A 20,471-nucleotide genomic window follows, 5' to 3' on the forward strand; every position below is an offset into this window, starting at 1 on the left:
AAACACAACTAAGAAAGGGAATGTTGTCTTTTAAAAGGATGAGTTGACTATTTGCCAAACTTGCTTGTTTACATCGAGTCATTCACATACTGTATTTCAAGCACACGACGCTGCAACAGCCGCAGCCAACCAGGCTTCAGAGAATGTAAGCTCTTGCATGCCTTTTTGCACCTCCGACCCAACCGATCGCCCTGTAAAATTCGATTGTAGCACGTTACTGATTGTAGCATCCACAGTTTCTACACCCAAAAAATCCACCCTTTCCCCTCCCTTAATCCCTCCCTTCTTTGTTTTGAGTCTGCTAAACGTTTTGTGTACTGCAGTTTTAAACGCTGGTTTCTTCTAACCAAGGCAGATCCTCAGGTGTAAAGTCCTACACACACTCATCATCGTCTCCCTCCCTCACCTCTCACTTTTAAAAGTAATGTGTCGTGCTCCCGAAGAGCTCGTAGCACCCTTGATGACACACGATTGTCATTCTGTTCCTGCACCATTTTTTAAAAGTCCATGAGCCGACGGATGACGAGTTGGACGTGATGCTTGACGAGCAGCGACCTGCTTTTCTGTTTCAAGTTCAACACAACAGGGTCGATTACTGTCACACAGCCTGCTTTAGGAGTTACTGGTTTACTGCTTCCATGTCTCACAGGTATCTCTATCTAGTGTTCTGTATATTTTGAAGAGATTAAAAAAAAAAAAAAAAATCAGCATGATTGAAAAAAAAAGAAGAAAAAAAATCTATGCAAGTGTTGCATGAAATCTGATTGTTTCTTTTTACAGTTAAGTATTTTAGTAATGCATTGATTCTGATTCTCCTCGTTGTCTTGTAGTGATAGTCTTGTCTCTGAGGCTACTCACTCCTCACACCACTAACAACACTGTTACTAAAAATAAGAACGCATCAGTTTATTTATCCACTAACCTCGATATTGGGGATATTTTTCCACAATATTGGATGGACACTCTACGACGCACTTTTGAATATCACTCACTAAAAACTTGCCCCAGATCAGGCCTAAGTTTTTTTTCTGCTTATTTTGTTTGTTGGTTTGTTTTTTTTAATTTGTGATCAAAATGAATGAGTGAATTACAAAAACCCTGCATGTCTTAGTTCACCGATTAGCAATTTTTCGTTATATTTTGGCAGAGTATGTTTTTCAAAGCGGACCAATTTAGCAACTGATAACAGCAGTTGAGGTTTTTCAATTTATGAAGCACAATTTTTACAAGGGTTATAATTTAGTTTCCTGTCTTATTCTGTATGCAATACTAAGCCTAACATTGAAAAGAACTTTAAACGCCTTAGACCATCTGGACTTCCTCTTTTGTGTGAGTAGAAAAAAAAAAAAAAATTGCACTACTTTTTTTTGGGATGGTTGCTTTGTAATGCAATAACTGCACTAAATATAACAATGTACCCACCAGACTACCACAGCGTGCTAGCGTGACCCATCACGCCTCTTCCCTCTATTTATCAGAAGAGACAGCAAATGTGTAAAAAGTGAGACATTTCCTGCCTGATGCTGTATAGAATGCTTTCTATTTGAAAATAGATTTACAATGCTGAGTAAAATATGACTAAAACAAAAATAAACATGACATTTTATGTACTTTTAACTGTTTGGGTCGTTTTTGTGTTTAACAATAATACACTTGATTAAAATACTATTATTATTGTAGATCCAGTCTAGGCTGGAATATCTCAAGTTAACACACTGTTGGCTTTAACATTAACAAGTGAAATATCCCAACATTGATTGGATGAATTACTACTTGAACTTGGTTCAAACAAGACATCTCATGATGATAAATTGTAATAACTGTTGATCACTTTGGTTTATGACCATACACAGACTGCCAGTGTAAATTATGGGGGGGGTAAAATCACAACCGTCCTCCTGTGTAATACTGTATTAAGATATTTTAAGTGTTTCATGCTCACATTAAGGAGTTGATGATTAAAATATGATTTAAAACACAAAGGTAAGCGGTTGCAAACAGGAACACTAGATCATCTGATTATTAGTTATTTGTAAATTTGGCCTCACAAAGGTCGTCAACATGTCAGATTCAGGCACAAATGCATAAATGTGCAGGAGTAATGTGGAGTCTTGATACAATAAAATTTCTTACATGACTTGATTATGAAGTAATTTTAAAGGCCCCAGAGTGTAATAACTGGCAAGGTTCACTGGCAAAATCTGAATATACTAACCATGAACATATTTGTATAATCGCCATAAAATTTGTTTGGTTTTTGTAGCCTTATGATTCTTCTTTTATATATACACATATAGCAAGGGTCTTGCTTTAGAGAGTGGCGCCATCTTGCGCCGCCACGTTTGTACGGCAGCCCGAACGGAAAATCCAGCCAGCCAGAGAGCACATTTCGCTTTCTTAAACAAACCAACAAAGGAGGAGGAGGAAACAGCAGACGTATCGTAAAATGGTTTAGATCTTCACCTCATCGCTCCATGCTCCTGAAGTACTCCCAGTCGTGGTAAACAAGGTTTTTTTGTCCTCGCAGGCCACCGTCACTTTGCCGTCGGGAGGGGTGCGATCGAGTTTGTGCTACAAACTGGAATCTGAACGCTAGATATCACAGTTTTCCCCCAATTTTACACACTGGACCCTTAAGAAACATTTAAGTTATCAGACTGGCTACCATATTAATCTTAACTTTCAGTGTTTAATTTATGTCTTTATTGACAGTTCAATTTCTTCGCCTTGAATCTGTAATTTTGCTGTAAAAAAAAAAATCTCGGCTCATTTTGCATCCCATGTTTTACCCAGTGAACTCCCCACTATCAAAAAACTACTCGTGTTATTCACACTGTGAACAGAGTGGTCATGTAGCTGATGAGGAAACATTCAGACACTTACGAGACAGTGGTCACTCAAGTTTGCTGTATTGACATAATACAAATGTTTATATTTAAAACAATGAATTGTGATTTAGCCTTAGCTCATGTATCTGAAGTGAAAATAGTCGCCCTAACTTTTGGCATTGGTCTCTTTAAACAGTCAGGAAACTCAAATGGTAAATGCGTAATAAAAACTCACAATATCGTACTCGCTACTCACCTACACGCACATCTTGGCTGGTGTCTATCACACATGGTTGTTATCGAAGAGCAGCAATCTTTACAGTGCAGCTCAGCAGTGTCCTGCTTAGTGATCTGGACCTGCGCTCTTGTCCACAGAAGCAGAACAAAATATCTACTGCTGAGTCCACATTTACACATTTTTCAGCCAAGTAAACAAAATCAAATTCACAGACGGCGATGAAAAGTGTTCACGTGTGAGCCATCTCATAAAGAGCGCTGTGAAAACGTCTGCACCAGTTAATGCGTCCCTTTTAAAAAAGGACAAAAACAGACCGACAGGATGGGGAGGCGAGGTGAAAAACAACCGAAGACATGGGAAGAAGTGAGTTCTACACCATAAATCAATTGTAAAACAGAGAAATCGGACACTGTGTACAGAATAATATGCAACACGACCAAACGGTCCCGAGTCCCATCAGGCGAAGATGGTCTCCTCGCGTCTCTTCTTGGTCAGGATGGTTCCAGGTTTGTGCTGAGCGTCCGGGTGGTTGGCCAGCTCGGGGGGGCAGTTGGAGACCGGGCTCTCCAGGATGGCCTGCTTCAGGTCGTAGAACACGGCCGAGTCCTCTTTGGTGAGGAAAGTCATGGCCACGCCACTCTTACCAGCACGACCGGTACGACCGATACGATGGATGTAGTCTGCAGGAGGAGGAGGAGGAGGAGGAGAACTTTGTTACAGATGAAATAATTACACATGCATTTCTTTGTATTGTACATTGTGAATTATCTGTTCTTTAACAACACTGTTTTAAAGGGATAGTTCAACATTTTGGCAAGCTGCCCCATTGCCATAATCCCTATAGTCATAGCAGTAGGTTCGTTACCTTTAATTGTCGGTGCAAGCTATTTTTAGTACGGCGGAGCAAAGCCGCAAGCTTCTCAGAGCAACACTACGGAGGCTAATGGGATTTCTTGGTTTCCCTCATCAAACTCATCAAATACACAATCCAACAACTCCAAACCACTCTGGTGGACAAGTTGTGACCTGCACATTCACCACGCTATGAGATAATAACACAACGTTACCAGACAGAGTTGTTTTAGAGGGAAATTCATGCAAAACAGCTGATGTGCATTCCTGTCGAGGGCAGTTTTTTCAGCAAGCAGTCTCTGTATTTACCTCTAAAACAACTCTGTCTCATAATGTTCTGTTATTATCTCATAGCGTGGTGAATGTGCAGGTCACAACTTGTCCACCAGAGTGGTTTGGAGTTGTTGGATTGTGTATTTGATGAGTTTGATGAGGGAAACCAAGAAATCATATATCAAATAAATAAATAAAAAAATAAATCCCATGAGCCTCCGTAGCGTAGCTCTGAGCAGCTCATGGCTCTGCTCCGCCGTTTATTTTGTTTATTTTAATTGGATCCCCATTAGCAGCTGCACAGCAGCCACTAATCTTCCTGGGGTCCACCATAAAATCACATAAAATGTGAAGAAAAGTTAAAATAAAAATACAAATAATAATAATAGAAAAAAGCTTACATTAATGATAATAACAACCATTGCAGCAATAATCAGAGATATAATAACAATAAAGTGAAATCGGGTAAGAATAAAAAGCTGTTCTAAAAATAGCTTGCACCAACAATTAAACGTAACGAACCTACTCCTAAAATTACAGGGATTATGGCAATGGGCCAATTTGCCAAATGTTGAACTATCCCTTTAAATGAATAGATGTCAAAAAGGTTTAAGGAAAATACATGAAATGAAGAAAAAAATCTGAGCTTTGAGGAAAACGTGTGCGTCGAGTGAGGCCTCTTACCTTCGATGTTCTTGGCCATGTCGTAGTTGAGGACCATCGATACGTCCTGGATATCAATACCTCGACCAGCAACGTCTGTGGCCACCAGGATGTCTTTGGCTCCCGCCTTGAGGTTGGAGAGAGCGAACTCTCTCTGTTCCTGGCCTTTGCCACCGTGAAGCGTACAGGCATTGTACTAAAGGAGGAGGAAGAGGAGACAGTTCAGGTTCAATTATGTCGTATTTTTTTAATGTTTAGGTAAATCAACACCGAGGCATTTCTCCAGAGTAGTCCAGTACTTCCCAGTGAGAGCCTGAAAATCATTTCTTCTGCACATTTTGATGCAAGATTCACCCTTTAGATGTGGACACAGTGTAGAGCATTTTAATTTATTCTGCAATTAAATTGTTTTTCAAGATTTTTTTTATGTTTTATGACCAGTTGTTTTGTTTGGTTTTGTCTAGTCTGGTATAGTACACTTGACTATAGTATAGGAGTATTACCTTTAGTGAGGACTTGTATTAATTTCTTATTTTTCTCCATACACTGAAGCTGCTTTCACACAAGCACCTAACATTTCTAGACTCTAGACTTTACTCAGACAAGCTTCATGTGTGTACACAAGCTTTTGTATAGATTGAGCTGATGTTCTGTTAATATTAAGGGTAGTTCTCTTATTTTAGATTTCTACATATAGTAGGCAATTTATGACTGATGCACTTTACGATACTTATTGTTGATTAAATGCACTTTAATATTGTACCACTCCTTGCTCCTTCTGACTGAAGCTACCACTGTTGATATACTGTATTTGTACCATGTTGTTCTTTGTTTTGTCCTTGTCTAAATGTTGTTTTGTGGATGGAAATTAGCTTTAGAGCTAAGTCTGGCATATTCACATTTTGTATGTTCATGAATATAGCAGAGTCCTGTTACAAATTAACAAATAAATGAAAATTAAAAGATGTGTAATTGAAGCAGGTCATAGTTCGGAGCCCTCTCCTGAACTAAATGAAGAAACCTGAAGCTAGTCTGGTCTAATCTGCTGTGACTTACCCCCATCTTCTCCAGAGACTTGGCCAGCACATCGCAACCCTTCTTCTGGTTGACAAAGATGATGATCGGGGGCTCGAAGCCGTGCGACAACACCTCCAGCAGCTTCTTCCTGCACCACACAAAACCAACAAACTCTCAGTACACGACACCTCGGAAGAAACAAAGAAGGACATTCGGTGTTTAAGGTTTGTTTGTGTCTTGTCTTACCTCTTCTCTCCCTCGGACATGAGCAGGACCTTCTGTTCGACCCTCTCGTGAGGTTTGCCTGCAGAGCCGATGTACACCACAGCTGGACGCCTCAAATAGCTCCTGGCCAGTCTCTCCACAGCTGGAGGCATAGTAGCTGTGAACATGACCGTCTGCAAGGCGAAGAAAGAAAAAAACATAAATATGTGAGCACCTATCACCTGCAGCCGAGTCTCATCTATAAAGATGTTTTTAAAAACGCAGACAGTTAAACGTACTTGTCTGTATTTGTTTTTTCCTGATTCAAAGTTCATCATCATTTTCTCGGGGTCCTCTGCTTCGTCCGTGTCTGGTTTCTGATTGGTCACGGGGATGTACTCCAGGATCTTCTGGACGTCAGGCTCGAAGCCCATGTCAATCATACGATCGGCCTCATCCAGGACCACGTAGGTGCAGCGTCCCAGGACCAGGTAGCGGTTCTCCAACACGTCAATCAGACGCCCAGGGGTGGCGATCACAATCTGACAGATGAGAAACACAAACACACAGTCGGTGAACATGTGTTTTGTCTAAATAGCAATGTAAATGCATCAAGGTCTATAAACTTAAAGGGGAAACTATGCAAGTCCGGTCACTTTTCTGCTGTTTTGCTAACCCTCCTCCTGGCCATGTGCGTTTGTTTACAACGACACCGGCGAGAAATCGATCAATAGAGCAGTACATAACGTTATATATATCATACACGATGTTACGACATGTACATTTGTGTAGTTTCATCTGTCATAAACAAGAGATTAGGGGTTATTAGGCGTTTGTGTTGCGGAGAGAGACGAGAGCTGGGACACCACGGGGGCGGTTCTGATCTTGCAAAGTTGTTCTTCAGCCAAGAGGCACTAGGTGGAAGGCAGAGAGCCTCCATTCTCCCTCATAACAAGTTACATTTCATTTATTAAACCATCACAATTACTCCAAAGTTGTTTAATTAAGGTAAAAATGTAGCATAGTTCAGATAGAAATCCTGCATAATTCCTCTTTTAAGACAGACGCACATATTTTTACATTTTGACGAGTCCATACATTAAAAAGTATGTCAAATTAGCTATTAGTAGTTCCTGTCTGCACTGTAGCCATGACTTTAATCGCTTTTGAAACCTGAATGTCAAAAGAAACATCTCACCTCACAACCCATCCTGAGACGGAAGCCCTGGTCCTCTCTGGAGATTCCTCCAATCACAGCCACCGTACGGATGCCGAGAGGTTTACCGAACTTGATGGTCTCCTCTTCGATCTGCTGCGCCAACTCACGAGTTGGGGCCAAGATCACAGCGTAAGGTCCTTGGTCTGAGTCTTCGATCCTGCCCAGCGGAGAAAGAGAAAACAGGTCAAACCAACCAACCAACCAATGATGTTATCAGTAGGGATGGCCATTTCGAATAATTTTCTAACCGAGTAACTTAACCTGGTGTTACCCGGGTAACCGAATACTGTAATAAAAAATAAAATGACGTCATGTCTGACGGACAGAGGGCAGCCGGGGCATAAATGCAGTAGAGTAGAGACTGGAGTTTAAGATGCACACATATGGGGCAGATGTGCTGCATGCGCTCGCTCTGAGCGCAGCGTATTTATGCCGCGGCTGCCTCGGAGGAGAAAACTGGGGGGGGGGGGGGTGCTCACCATTAACAAATAAGTACATTACAATATCACGGAAAAGTCAATTTCCAGTAGTTTAACCCCAACCAAGTATTGAGTGCATATAGATGGACATAGTTTTCAGAAGGCTAACATTTCTATATTAAATGCTTTAAAAAAAAAAAATCCTTTGCAATATTTCCATTTTGGAGATACTGATTTTTAGGTCTTCACTGAATGTTAGTCATAATTATTACTATTAAAATAAACTGAATAAATAAAGACATGGGATGTTTCATTCAGTGTGTAATGGACATATATATATAATGTGTTAGTTTCACTTTTTGAATTGAACACATTCTACATCGCGGAGGCGACGTCTTTCCACTAAAGGGCTTAGAAAAACATTTTACTGACCCCAGCTGAGACGCTGAGACCCCCCCCCCAAAAACAAAAACTCTTCGGATCTGAACGATTCACACAAGTCACCTAATTGGTCATGAAAAAAGCGAGTTTCGCTTTTCGGCGCGCTGTTTGCATCCCTGTTTAAATCATTAGCGGTGCCTATTTATTAGTCCACACTACATGTTGGTGCCTACGGCCTTCTCCTCTCTGCCTCGCATCGTCTCAGGAAATAACTGGGAATGTTTCAGAATGTTTGTAAACTGAAAGCAGCAGATTTTCTAACAGACTTGATGACACCTGTCGTCTCCCTCCCGACGGTTTACGCCGAGGGAACCACCACAGATTATTGTAAAAGGTTTGAAAGTCGGAGGCTCGATCCAAAAACGCTTTTACACAGCAAAAAATCACGTTGCTTGATCCGAAACTGTTTAACACTACAAAAAGCCGAACCATGGCATGATGATGTAGTTTGATCCGACGCTAGACTGTTGCTCTAACATGCCATTTTTTAAATCCTAGGTTAACCGGGTAATAAATTCATAACCGAGTAGCAGATTGCCTACTCGGGTAAACATCTCTAGTTATCAGTGGGTTTAACCTGAGTTTAGTGAGTCATGGGTGTTTTTACCTGTCGATCTTCGGCAGGGTCGTGATCCAGACGAGCAGTGGAATCAGGAAAGCAGCCGTTTTACCGCTACCTGTCTCAGCCACGCCGATGATGTCACGGTTCTGTAAGCCAATAGGAATGGCCTGCCTCTGAATAGGTGTTGGATCCTGGATTTGAAGATTAAAAAAAAAACAAAAAAACAGATCATTAAGAGTTTCAGTGTGCACATGAATAACTGAGTTTCCATAATTCAAGTTACCACTCTGTATCGAAACATCTAAAACTGTAACTGCGATCTGACCTTGTAGCCACATTTGTCGATGACCTCCAGGATATGTGCGGGCAGCGGGTACTCCTTCCAGTTCCTGATGGGGTTCGGGATTTTCCCTCCCTTGGTGGTGATGCTGTAGTCCTCTCTGAAGATTCGCCAGTCTCTGTCCGTCATCTCGTCCAGTTTCTTCTGGGACCAGTGTCTGTCGTCCCAGCGCTGCTTGGCCTCCTTTTTACGCATCTTCTTCAGCCTCGTCCTGGAACGGGGCAGATAATAATAAAGATTAGACGAGGTTGCTCCTTTAATCCACAAGACAGAGCCGATCACTTCGATGCTTAACCAGGGTTCCTACCTACAGCTTAAGCCAAGTTAAAGGGATAGTTCAACATTTTGGCAAATTGGCCCATTGCCATAATCGCTATAGTCATAGCAGTAGGTTCATTACCTTTAATTGTAGGTGTAAGCTATTTTCAGTACGGCGGAGCGCAGCAGCTGGCTGCTCAGAGCTACGCTATGGAGGCTAACGGAATTTCTTGGTTTCCCTCATCAAACTCATCAAATTCAACATCCCAAAACTCCACAGCGCTTTTGTAGACAAGTTGTGACCTGCACAACCACCACGCTATGAGATAATGACGGAACGATACGAAACGGAGCCGTTTTCGAGGTAAATTCATACAAAACCGCTGATGCGTGTTGCGTTCAGGGACAGTTTTTCAGCAAGCAGTCTCCGCATTTACCCTGTATTTACCTCGAAAACGTTTCGTATCGTTCCGTCATTATCTCATAGCGTGGTGAATGTGCAGGTCACAACTTGTCTACAAAAGCGCTGTGGAGTTTTGGGATGTTGAATTTGATGAGTTTAATGAGGGAAACCAAGAAATTCCCTTAGCCTCCATAGCGTAGCCCTGAGCAGCCTGCTGCTGCGCTCCGCCGTACTGAAAATAGCTTACACCTACAATTAAAGGTAACAAACCTACTGCTATGACTATAGCGATTATGGCAATGGGCCAATTTGCCAAAATGTTGAACTATCCCTTTAAATTTAAGACTTTTTAAGACTTTTTTAAAGCCACTTGAAATGAAATTTAAGACCGACTTCACAATAAACACAAATGCAGAAAAAAAAAAAAAAAAAAAAAAAAAAACCACATCAATTACATAGGGTTAGGGACAATTTTACCCACTTCCAAGGTAAAGTGACTGCTACATGAACATTGGATTGTGTCTCTTTCCAGCTGTCCTTTCAAAATAAATGCATAAAAAGTCCGGAAAAAAAAGAAACTGACTCGGGAGCTGATGACGGTGAGAAATTTAGCGTTGACGGCCGCCACTAACTTCTCTATGTAGGAATTAGGGCTGGGCGATAAACCGAAAATTTATCGATATCGAAATTTACGACGATAACCGACGTCATTTTGCCCAGGTCGGTAAATTCAGTTTTAAAAAAAGAAGAAAAAAAGAAAGAAACAAAATAAAACTTGTTTTTGTCTTTTTTGGCTGTGTGTGTAGGTAGGCTGTGTGCATGTCCCTTTAAGAGCCGTACTCCGTGTTCAGCGTGTGTAGTCACGTGACTGCACCCCATCCAGTCTGTAACAGGAAGGGACAGAGCCGGTGACACCGGCAGCAGCGCGGCGAGCGCGCTCATCTGTACTGAGACTGTTGTTATGTTTTCACCTGAGTTAATGACACACACGGACACACACACACTAGAGCAATGAGAAAACACCTCGCTGAAATGTCGGATTAAAAACGTGCAGCGTCGGTCGCCACCGTCACGTGATTTTGTCAACAGACCAGCGTGAAGGGAGTGACAAGAGATTAGACAGAAACGGACATGTGGCGTTAAATGTATGTGCTGAAATAACCACGCTGACGTTCTTTATTGATAAACAGATCAGCGCCGTCCAGCGGGTCGAGGCACTTGAAGAAGTTTACAAAGTGACGGTAGATTATTACTGTGCGTCTGCTCCGACCCCATTATGAAATATTGGTGGCGATAATTAAGAAGCAGCGGCAGCCACAACTAAATGTAGCAAAAATGTTCAAAAGTTGAAGCCTGGGGCTGCTGAGGTAGTCATCTGGTTGAGGAGGAAGAGCAGCTTGTTCCAAAAAGAAATGTTGTAGCCTAATGTGTGCTGTAATAATGTGTGCTTATCAGTTGTTGAATAACTCTAAACAACTAAAAGTATTTTATTTGTATTTTCTTAACATATTTTCAGACAGTTTATAGTTTTAAAGTGGCACCTCTGTAAATATAGCAGTTATAGCAAAAAAAAAAAAAATATATATATATATATATATATATATATAGCGCGGGGGGGGGGGTTAGAGTAGTTATCGTCCATTTATCGTTATCGAGGCAAACTGAACAATATATCGTGATATTGATTTTAGGCCATATCGCCCAGCCCTAGTCGGAATGTTACCAATTATTTTGAGATTTGAGACTAATTACAACCATAAAATACCACTTACCAAGTGTTAACATTTTTAAGACTTTTGAAAAATTGATTTAAAGCAGATAACAGCGGCACGGCCGTTTCGGCTAATGCTGTGTTCAAGGCAGGCTTTTGAAACCGTAAGTTACAGCTTCAAGTCACAACTACGACTTGGTAGCGTTCCAGGTAACCCGTAGCTCGTGTTTTTACCGTCCTGTTGTCTGTGAAAGTTCCCTATAACGGCCACTCGTAACTTCCGACCCGTGAACTCGTACCAGATCGAACTGGTATGACTTCACAGGAAGGAAAAACACAAAGTACGAGTTTCCTTGAACGCACCATGAGTTAGCAGCCCCCGCCCTTGTCAGGCATCAATTGGTCCTCGTGCTACGTCACCACATTCACGCGCATCCCTTGGCTGCACACACAGCCCTTCATGCCGTTCTCTCCCCTCATTGGATAACACTTGTATCCCACAAGGAAAATTTTCTCCTCGGGTTACAGCAGAGCAGAGTGACGGAGAGACTCGTGTTTAGGCTGAAATACTTCATGTAAGTGATTGCTGACGGAAAATAGGACTATTTAGGACTTATATTAACAAAAACATTCCACTGATATCTGCTTTAAGACATTTTAATGCCAATTAAGGCCTTGTTTTTAGATTAATGAATTCAATGCCTTTTAAGACTTTTTAAGGATCTGTAAGAACCCTGTTAACTCACTCTTCCTGCTCCTTCTCCTCCAGCGTGCGCCTTTTCTCCATGAGGTCACCGTAGAATCGTGACTGTTCCCTTTTCTGCTGCTTTAAGTCGATGCCGGCGATGAAGCCTCGTCCGTACAGCTGCACGTGATGCTTTTCTTTGTAACTGGAAGACACATCATCATCGTTTAGACTGCTGCTGCACAAAAACAAAAGCTGCTTCGGTTCAAGAGACACGTTTTCAAACGCTACGGTTCATTTAAACCGACTCACATTGGGTTGTAGTCGACCGACGTGTCCTCAGACGCATCCCACTCAAACACAAACTTCCTGTCGTTCAGGTGACGAGTTCTACGACGTTTTTTGATCCCACCAAGGTAACGCTCCTGCAAACATTACATATCCATCAATTAGCACAATCCAATCCAGAGAAAGACATCAAGAGGTTAATTACAACTGCTCAAACACATAAAACCCAGACTAATGTGAATGTGTACAACACTGTCACAACTATGTCCACACAAGTATATACAGCGGGGAAAATAAGTATTGAACCTGTCAACTTTTTTCTCAGAAAATATATTTCTAATAGAGCTATTGACATGAAATTTTCACCAGATGTTGGCAACAACCCAAGTAATGCACATTTACAAAGAAATCTAAACATTTTATGTCCATAAATTAAGTAATGTGTAATAAACTGAAATGACACAGGGAATAAGTATTGAACACATGAAGAAAAGGAGGTGCAAAAAGGTTTGGAAAGTCAAGAAAGCAGCTGGAGTCTGTCAGTATATAGAAAGTATTCCTGTCCCCTATCAGTGCAAAGTAATATCAGCTGGTTTAGTCCAAATTGACGCCTATGAAAAGGTTTCTCATCACCAAGGTGTCACACCAGAGGCGTCTCATGATGGGGAAAAGCAAAGAGCTTCTCAAGACCTTCAGAAACATATTTTGCAGAACATACTGACGCATCAATTACAGATGATGTGTCTGAATGCACCGTTTTATCCGTTAGTGCTGTTATCCAGAACTAAAAAGAACAACATTTTACCATAAAGTCAAAAGAAAACTGAGAAGAGTCGTCCAAGAGGCGAGGAGCACTGACAGAGAGTTTTAGAGAAAGAAAAAACAATGAGTAATGCATTTAACCGCCATGGCCTCTATGCATGCTCACCATGCGAGTCTATTGACGCGTTGAATACTTATTTTGCCTGCTGTATGTATGTATATATATATATTATTAAACGTTCTGTCCCTGTACAAACCTTGATGGCGTGGAGCTCTTTGCTTTTATCTTTCTCTTCTCTGAGCTTTTGTCGTCCATCATCCTCTTCGTTTCCATTGTTCTCTCGCTCCATTCGCTCTCTCCGCTCTCGTCTCTCCCTCTCCTGGGGGTCCTCTGTAATAAACCGTCTCAGTTACTATCAACATGATTTATAATATAAAAAAAAAAAAACAGACACCTGTCTACACCTGAACAGACATGAGACTGATACACACCCATCATTTTTCGGCCCATGTCCTGGAACATCCGTCTTTTCTTCCTCTCGTCGTCCAACAACCTCCTCCTCTCCTCCGTCTGTTGCACTCTGCGTTTCAGAGCCTCAGCTTCTCGTTCTTCTTTGGACAAGAACTTGGGCTGAAAAAGAACAAATTAAAAAGTGAGTGAAATAACAAATAATCACTGGCCTTAAGGTAAAAAGAAAACATATGTATCAGTGAACATCTCACCTTTGCTTCTGCCTCCTCCTCTGCCTTTTTTTTGGCCAGAAGCTCCTCTAAAGAGAGAGGCTGGACCTGAAAGGGAAGCAAGGTAAGTTTATTTGTTTGGCACCATCAACACAAGGCAACACTAAGTGGTTTAAATAAATACGCAATAACATTTACGTGACAATAAAAGCAAATGTTAATTATTTATAAACCAAAAGAAACAAGGCAACACTGTGAAACCAGATTCATACCTTCTCTTTCTTCTTTTTCTCATCTTCTTCCTCTTCTGTTTTTATATCCTTCTCTCGCTTTAATTTTTCCTTTGATTTTGGTGAGAGGCTCCTTTAAATAAGAGAGACAGACAATAGCTAATTACTCTCTTATATCTTAATAGAAAATGAATGAAACAGTTGTGTATTTAAGCGTATACATACCTGGACCTCTTGCGATCTTTATCACGTCGATGGCTATCTCTGTCTTTGCGGCCCCTCTCTCTGTCCTTTTCTCTTTCACGGTCCTTTTCTCTATCCTTGTCTTTTGTGCGACGGTCTCTGTAATTATGAAATAATAAGCCCCCAAATTATGTTTTTTTTTTGTTTTAATTCAGAAAAAGACTCATTGAAACTTTGTCATGCAGAGAATAAAACAATTATAACATGATTATAATTTAATAAACACTAAAAGGAGGGTTTGTGTCTTTGTGTCTTTACCTGTCTGGAGATTTGGAGCGATTTCTCTCACGAGAGCGATTTCTCTCATGGCGCTTGCGTGAAGGGGAGACTTTACGGTCTCTCTCTCGTGAGCGGCTGCTGCGTTTCCTCTCCCTGTCCTTGGTCCCTGAGGATTCAGCTTCCTTTTTGTCTGTGGAGTCGGCTGCCATCTGGGAACACAAATATGATGGTGATGGATTTGTCAGAGATTTGTAAAGTAGTGTATTTAAAATTTTGAAATTTTCATTCATTTAGATTGACTTTTGCCATGATATCTTTTTTTCCTACTTTTGCATGACAACATTTAAAATGTGCTTTAATCTGTGGAAAGTCATTGAAAAAACCCTAATGTGTTACGGTTGTTCCTGCCAATAACCACTGCAGTGCACTGAACATATTTTCTATAAAACTTCTTCTTGCCAACTTCACTGAATTTCCTAATTTCTTCCAACTGTCGAGGCAGCACATACACAATAACTAAAACAACTTAGCCTACATAATTATGAACAAAAACATTTCACACACATCAAAAAGAATTTGATCTAAACGCCTGTACAATTTACTTATGCATACCTGTGCAATATTGCAAAGTAAATGTTTAATATGACCAATGTTTAATAAAAGGTGGGTTTCAAATTGAATATTGTCAATTCCGCCATGTATCAATAAGTTACACAAGAGAAAGTCCTGTAAATTATGATGGATTTCCTACGACATGTCCGACAACTATCGGGAAAGTTCATGATTTATCCGGGTTTTATTTCGCTAACGCAAAGGACAACTAGGAATTTCCAACGTTAGTCGTTTAGTTAACATTTCTGGTTCACTCATAATTACTTTCCCAAAGTGAAAGTTTTAACAAAAGGTGTAATTACCTCTAAAAACAAAGTAACTCAGTCTGCACATAATGAATGCAGAGCGGGTAGCGTGAACAAGCTAGCTCCTTACATTAGCTAACAATGTAGCTAGAAGCTAATCGTCTTGAATTAAACCGCTTAAACCTGGAAAATGTAAAACTTCGGTAAATTCATAAACTTGCAGTAAATGAAAGCCAGTTGGTTGATGTACAGTTTACGACATTTAAAACGTACCTTTCTCACTTGTCAACAACACACTTGCGACCAAACTACGCTTCAAGAAGACGCCATAGCACCATAGACACGGGCTGAAGCGCGCAGGGGGTTGTGGGAAACGTAGTACGTGAAGCGAAGAGGTAACGTGAAGGCTACGGGCGATTGAACTACATTTCCCAGAAACGCGGACGCATTATGTCAGGCCCCACGATGTTTTGGCTCATGGACACCTGAATGCCTGATCAAAAATAACTTTCTAGAGACGTTTTCCACCTCGGACACGAGATGGCAGCCGCGTTATAAACTTCATCTGGACACCGACTTTTATTTCCAGGCAGTAAAACGCTGTGAAGGGGGGAAAAAAGGTAAAATGTTCTTACCAGATGACTCCAGAGATAAGTTAATGATTGTTTGAGATACTGTTTCAGATTTGAAAATGTTGCTTTTATTCGTGAAAAGAGAAAACAAATCCATCTATAGTCAATACAATATCCGTCTGTCCATATATCTTAAATCTTTCTACAAATCTGTTCACTGGTAAGAAAACCAATTGTTAATGTTGGCTTTGTAGAAACAACAAATCTAAGATTTTCACACAGACTCCATTTAATTAAAATTGTAGGCTACTTAAGTGGTATGGATTTCTGCCAAATCTGCAATTATTATAATTATGTAGACTCATATAATACTAAGAAAAACTGTGCTTTTGGGGGCTGTAGGCAGCTGTTCATGCTTTCTCATTTAGTAGACCAATCCAGCCTTAATTAATAGCAGCTATTTGGAAGCTAGACAAAAAGGACAAATCAAAGAAGAAAGGAAGACAAAAAGTTACGTAACCTAATTTGTGAAATGCATACTTTAAAAAAAGAAGTAACAGCACCTGAATCCATTTGGCAGGATCATTTATAGGCTATTGACAGAACTGAAAAACCAAACCTGAATCTTGTAATCTGTAGGCTAATCTGTTATCCAATGGGATTGTCGTTTTTTACCTGAAAGAAGACTAAAAAATCCTGCAGTCGGAGCCAGACCAATCAGTCTATTGTTGACCGCAGACTATAGTGCAATCATGATGAAATGTGTCTGTCTGCTCAGTCCCACTTAAAACCACGTAGCCTCTGCAACATATTAACATTCAAGAAGTGCTGCTATAGTGCAGAGACCAGAGCATGTTTTCCCTGTAATCTAAACCATCCTCTGTTGTATATATGTGAGCGTACGTGCCCTTGCAAACAGATAAAAGACATTTTCAATGCTGCTCGGCTTGTCTACGGTCTAGGGTGGCTCAAAGCTGGTTCATATTCTGGACCTGCCTCTTCATCCTCGGGGAGACGAAGAGAGATTTATGGAGCCCTTCTCAAGGTGAAGCAGTTTCAGTAGGAACAGATCAAAGTTGATGGTATAAAAACAAGGAATACAAGGAAAAGAGACAGTAGAGAAGAAAATAATGAACTGATTAGACACATAAAAGTCAAAGTTTGTGTTTTATGCATTGACTTGTGATTAGTTTTTCCAATTAGCTTTTACTGGATATGTCTAAACAAGTCTGAATAAAGGGATGAAAGGAGTTTGAAACCTGCTCATGAAATGAATTATGGATTCCCTTTATCCCCCCTTTTCCCTCAAAGGCCTTTTTTTTCCACAGCAGATGATTTGATTTGTTGTACCAGAAAAGTGCAGGTGTTAATAATGACATTAGCAATGGCTCTGCTCCATTTAGATGTCCCAGTGAGTCAGCATGGATAATAATACCAAAGCCCTGCAGACATTTACAGGGGGTCAAAGACTGATGACCCCGAGGAAATTTCAGCTAGCTGCTGCAGTACGTTTCACTTAGATGCATCAAAATTTGTATAGGCACACCGAGAGATCTACAAAAGAGCAGCAAATTTCACTCCATTATTTGCTCACTCCATTATACATTGTTCATCCTGCCTGGCTCAAAGTTGGCCAGAAAATGCAGAAACCCCTCATGATGCTTCACTGAAGAAAAAAAAAAGTAAATTTTCACTAAACGGCACCAAATTTCCATGTTCTGCCATGAAATAGGAAGTTGTGATAATTCTGACACAAGTTGTCCAAGTGTTTGAGTGACATCGAACCACTGAAGATGTTTACATAGCAACATGAGGCTATTCACTAGATAGGGGAGAGTGGGGTAAGATGAGCCAGTGGGTAAGTTGACCCACCCCTTGTTTCTAGGAAACTATAGGAAAAAGTTAGCATGGGACCAAATATTTGGGAGGCAGGCATCATTTCATGGAGTCTGTGAAGATTAGAACCACGTGAGTAAAGTGGTTTAACATTTATGACCAAAAAATCATTTTTCACTCTCGAGAGTGAATTTTATCGATCATAAGTTTCATGAGAATTGTGTTTAGACCAAAAGAGATGATTGCAAATTTGTTTTATACATGGGTTGTGGTATCTATGAGCTACAACATGAGGTAGTAAACCTAGCATGAAACTGCACCATTTTAGCTGTGGGAGAAATAAACCCAAGCTAAGGTAGCTGTGGGGTAAGTTGATCCATTTGGCCAGGGGTAAGTTGAGCCACTTAATGAATGTATTTTGGCTGTATATGTCCAAATGATTAAATCAATGTTCCTATAAACAGGAAAAGTTGTTTATAGTGTGCCAAACTTTACTTTCAAAGAAAAATATCTGGGATTCTTCCCAAGAGGCCACGTAATTGCAAAACTCCCCAAATCTCAGTGAGTTGGTGGCTCAGCAGGAAGTCCCTGCAGTTTGTGTTCACCTGTAACCTGGACAGATGAAATATAAAGTAAAGGGGGAGGTAGGAGATGGATGGAAGGAAAGAAGGGGGGGTTGATCAATTTACCCCACTCCTATGGTCACAAGACCACTTTTTTTAACATGCTATATTTTAAAAACAGTTATATTTACACTCATTCTGTTAATTTGTAGGGATGCAAAACATCCTGAAATATATGCAGATGTGTTAGTTAGCAACAAAACTATAATTGTCTTGATGTAGTGATCCTGAATACAAAAAGTGGCTCAACTTACCCCACTCTCCCCTACAGGAAGTAACTCCTGAGAGACGATCATCTTTTGATTTACATGACATTGTCTTGGTTTAATCTGTACGTGGCACACATCAAGTTGATGTATGTTTGGTGCATTCTGCATGTAGATCTTGTTCTCTTCTTGTCTTGTTTGCCACCACATAGTAGCCTACTTTCTGCAGGAAATCTTTAACTCACCTCCTGTTTCTTGCAGCTTTACTTACAGTAAATCTGTGCTTTTTCCAGGTTCCTGAAAAGTTAAAGTGTCTGCTGTGAAAAAGGTCGACTCTCTCTGAAGGACATGACATTTTAATAATATTATCTTTCAGGGCTTGCCAGCACTTGACAATCAGCCCGAGACCTCTGGACAGCAAGACAGAAATGTGTTCATGCCTCTGAGTTTGAAAAACACATATCTGGACTTACCGGTACAATTTCAATTGTTCTGTATATTGCTGCGTTCATATAGAAGATAACGAAGATCCAAGGAAAGAAATAATAAACTTCTTAATAGACTTTTTTCTGTTGAAGTCTCCAAGGGAGTTTTTCTCTTGTGCAAAACAAAATATGTAAATATTTAGGAACATGTAGCCTAAGTGACATTTCTAAAGTTGACATTTTGTGCTGTCAGTCCTCAGTGACACAAAAACACCACCACTTTTTTGGTACTTTGGCATTGCCATGACAACATTTGCCATTATATGTTTAGTATAGAGTTACCCATATAGTGAGTGAGGATGTAGTACAACTAGGGATGTCACGATTACAAATTTTCTTGGCACGATTAATGTCAGAAAAATAATCACGGTGTTACGATTATCACGATTATTATGCATTAATTAATTTCACAACACTATGAATGTGTAAAATCAAATATAGTCAAAATATAATTACATTACTCATTGTTTACACAAAATATTTCAAGTATCTAATAATATATGACCAATTATTAATCCCCCAGAGGAAGGGTTTGAAATATTCAGGTCATAAATTGTCATCTATACCAAATGTTTACGTTTATTTTAATCGTTTTTTGTTTTATTTTGTTGTTGTTTTTTAATACAAATGACACGCTAACATTTAAATTCCTACCAATTCAATGTAACGTTAGTTAAGTGGACCAGTATCTGAGCATTTACCTTTATTTTGGCGCACATCAGCCGATATGGTTCCAACATCATCTTTTTTGGGAAGTGACGGTATTTAGGAATCTTTACGATTAATTAATTGTGGCGTTTAATACCGCGATTAATTGTGAAAACAAGTAATCGTGACATCCCTAAGTACAACAGCTCTATCAGAAAATATGTCATGATATTTGTTTTATCTTTGGTGTTTCCAATACAGAAGTGAGACAGTAATATTTGACATGAGATAAACACACAGCCACAGTTAACTGAAGACTTTCCTGCATTCAGCTGCATGTTATTCATCTTTAGCTGAGTTCGGTGTCATAGAGGTGAAACTTTAGTAATAAAAATTGGAGGATTATCTCTCATAAGAAAATAAACAATAGATTATTTGTATAAACTGGTACACACACGTATTTCAATTTTACCATGATGCAAGTTGGTTTTGCAATTCAAACTTTCCACTTTTCCACGTATTTTGATTGTGTCACAGCTGGTTAATGATCCCTTGATCTCGTCCGGAAACACAACTGCTTCCAGCGCAGTGTTGTGTAATGTTGACGATTACCTAATGCGGCTCACTAACAGCTGACTATTGATAACAGTTGAAGTTAGGCTTTGTGTAAGCAAAGAGATCGATTTTAGGGGATTGACGAGTCATGTC

At 40.1% G+C, this 20,471-nt stretch overlaps 1 protein-coding gene across 1 annotated transcript; it reads right to left on the reverse strand.

Annotated features, from left to right (window-relative positions):
• Window positions 1-2,892: 2,892 nt before the first annotated feature.
• ddx23 (DEAD (Asp-Glu-Ala-Asp) box polypeptide 23) lies at window positions 2,893-15,747 on the reverse strand. The gene is made up of 17 exons (XM_085782533.1): window positions 15,667-15,747; window positions 14,576-14,745; window positions 14,300-14,416; window positions 14,117-14,207; window positions 13,887-13,952; window positions 13,656-13,794; window positions 13,421-13,554; window positions 12,426-12,538; window positions 12,175-12,318; window positions 9,042-9,267; window positions 8,762-8,907; window positions 7,274-7,451; window positions 6,375-6,617; window positions 6,118-6,269; window positions 5,911-6,019; window positions 4,876-5,050; window positions 2,893-3,746 (listed from the first exon to the last, which is right to left on the reverse strand). The coding sequence occupies exons 2-17, from the start codon at window positions 14,743-14,745 to the stop codon at window positions 3,523-3,525; spliced, it is 2,427 nt and encodes an 808-aa protein (XP_085638659.1). The 5' UTR covers window positions 15,667-15,747; the 3' UTR covers window positions 2,893-3,522.
• Between the last annotated feature and the right edge of the window lie 4,724 nt (window positions 15,748-20,471).

Source organism: Trachurus japonicus, chromosome 7 (genome assembly GCF_045865225.1).
Source record: "Trachurus japonicus isolate A0001 chromosome 7, Traja_1.0".
Taxonomy (NCBI): domain Eukaryota; kingdom Metazoa; phylum Chordata; class Actinopteri; order Carangiformes; family Carangidae; genus Trachurus; species Trachurus japonicus.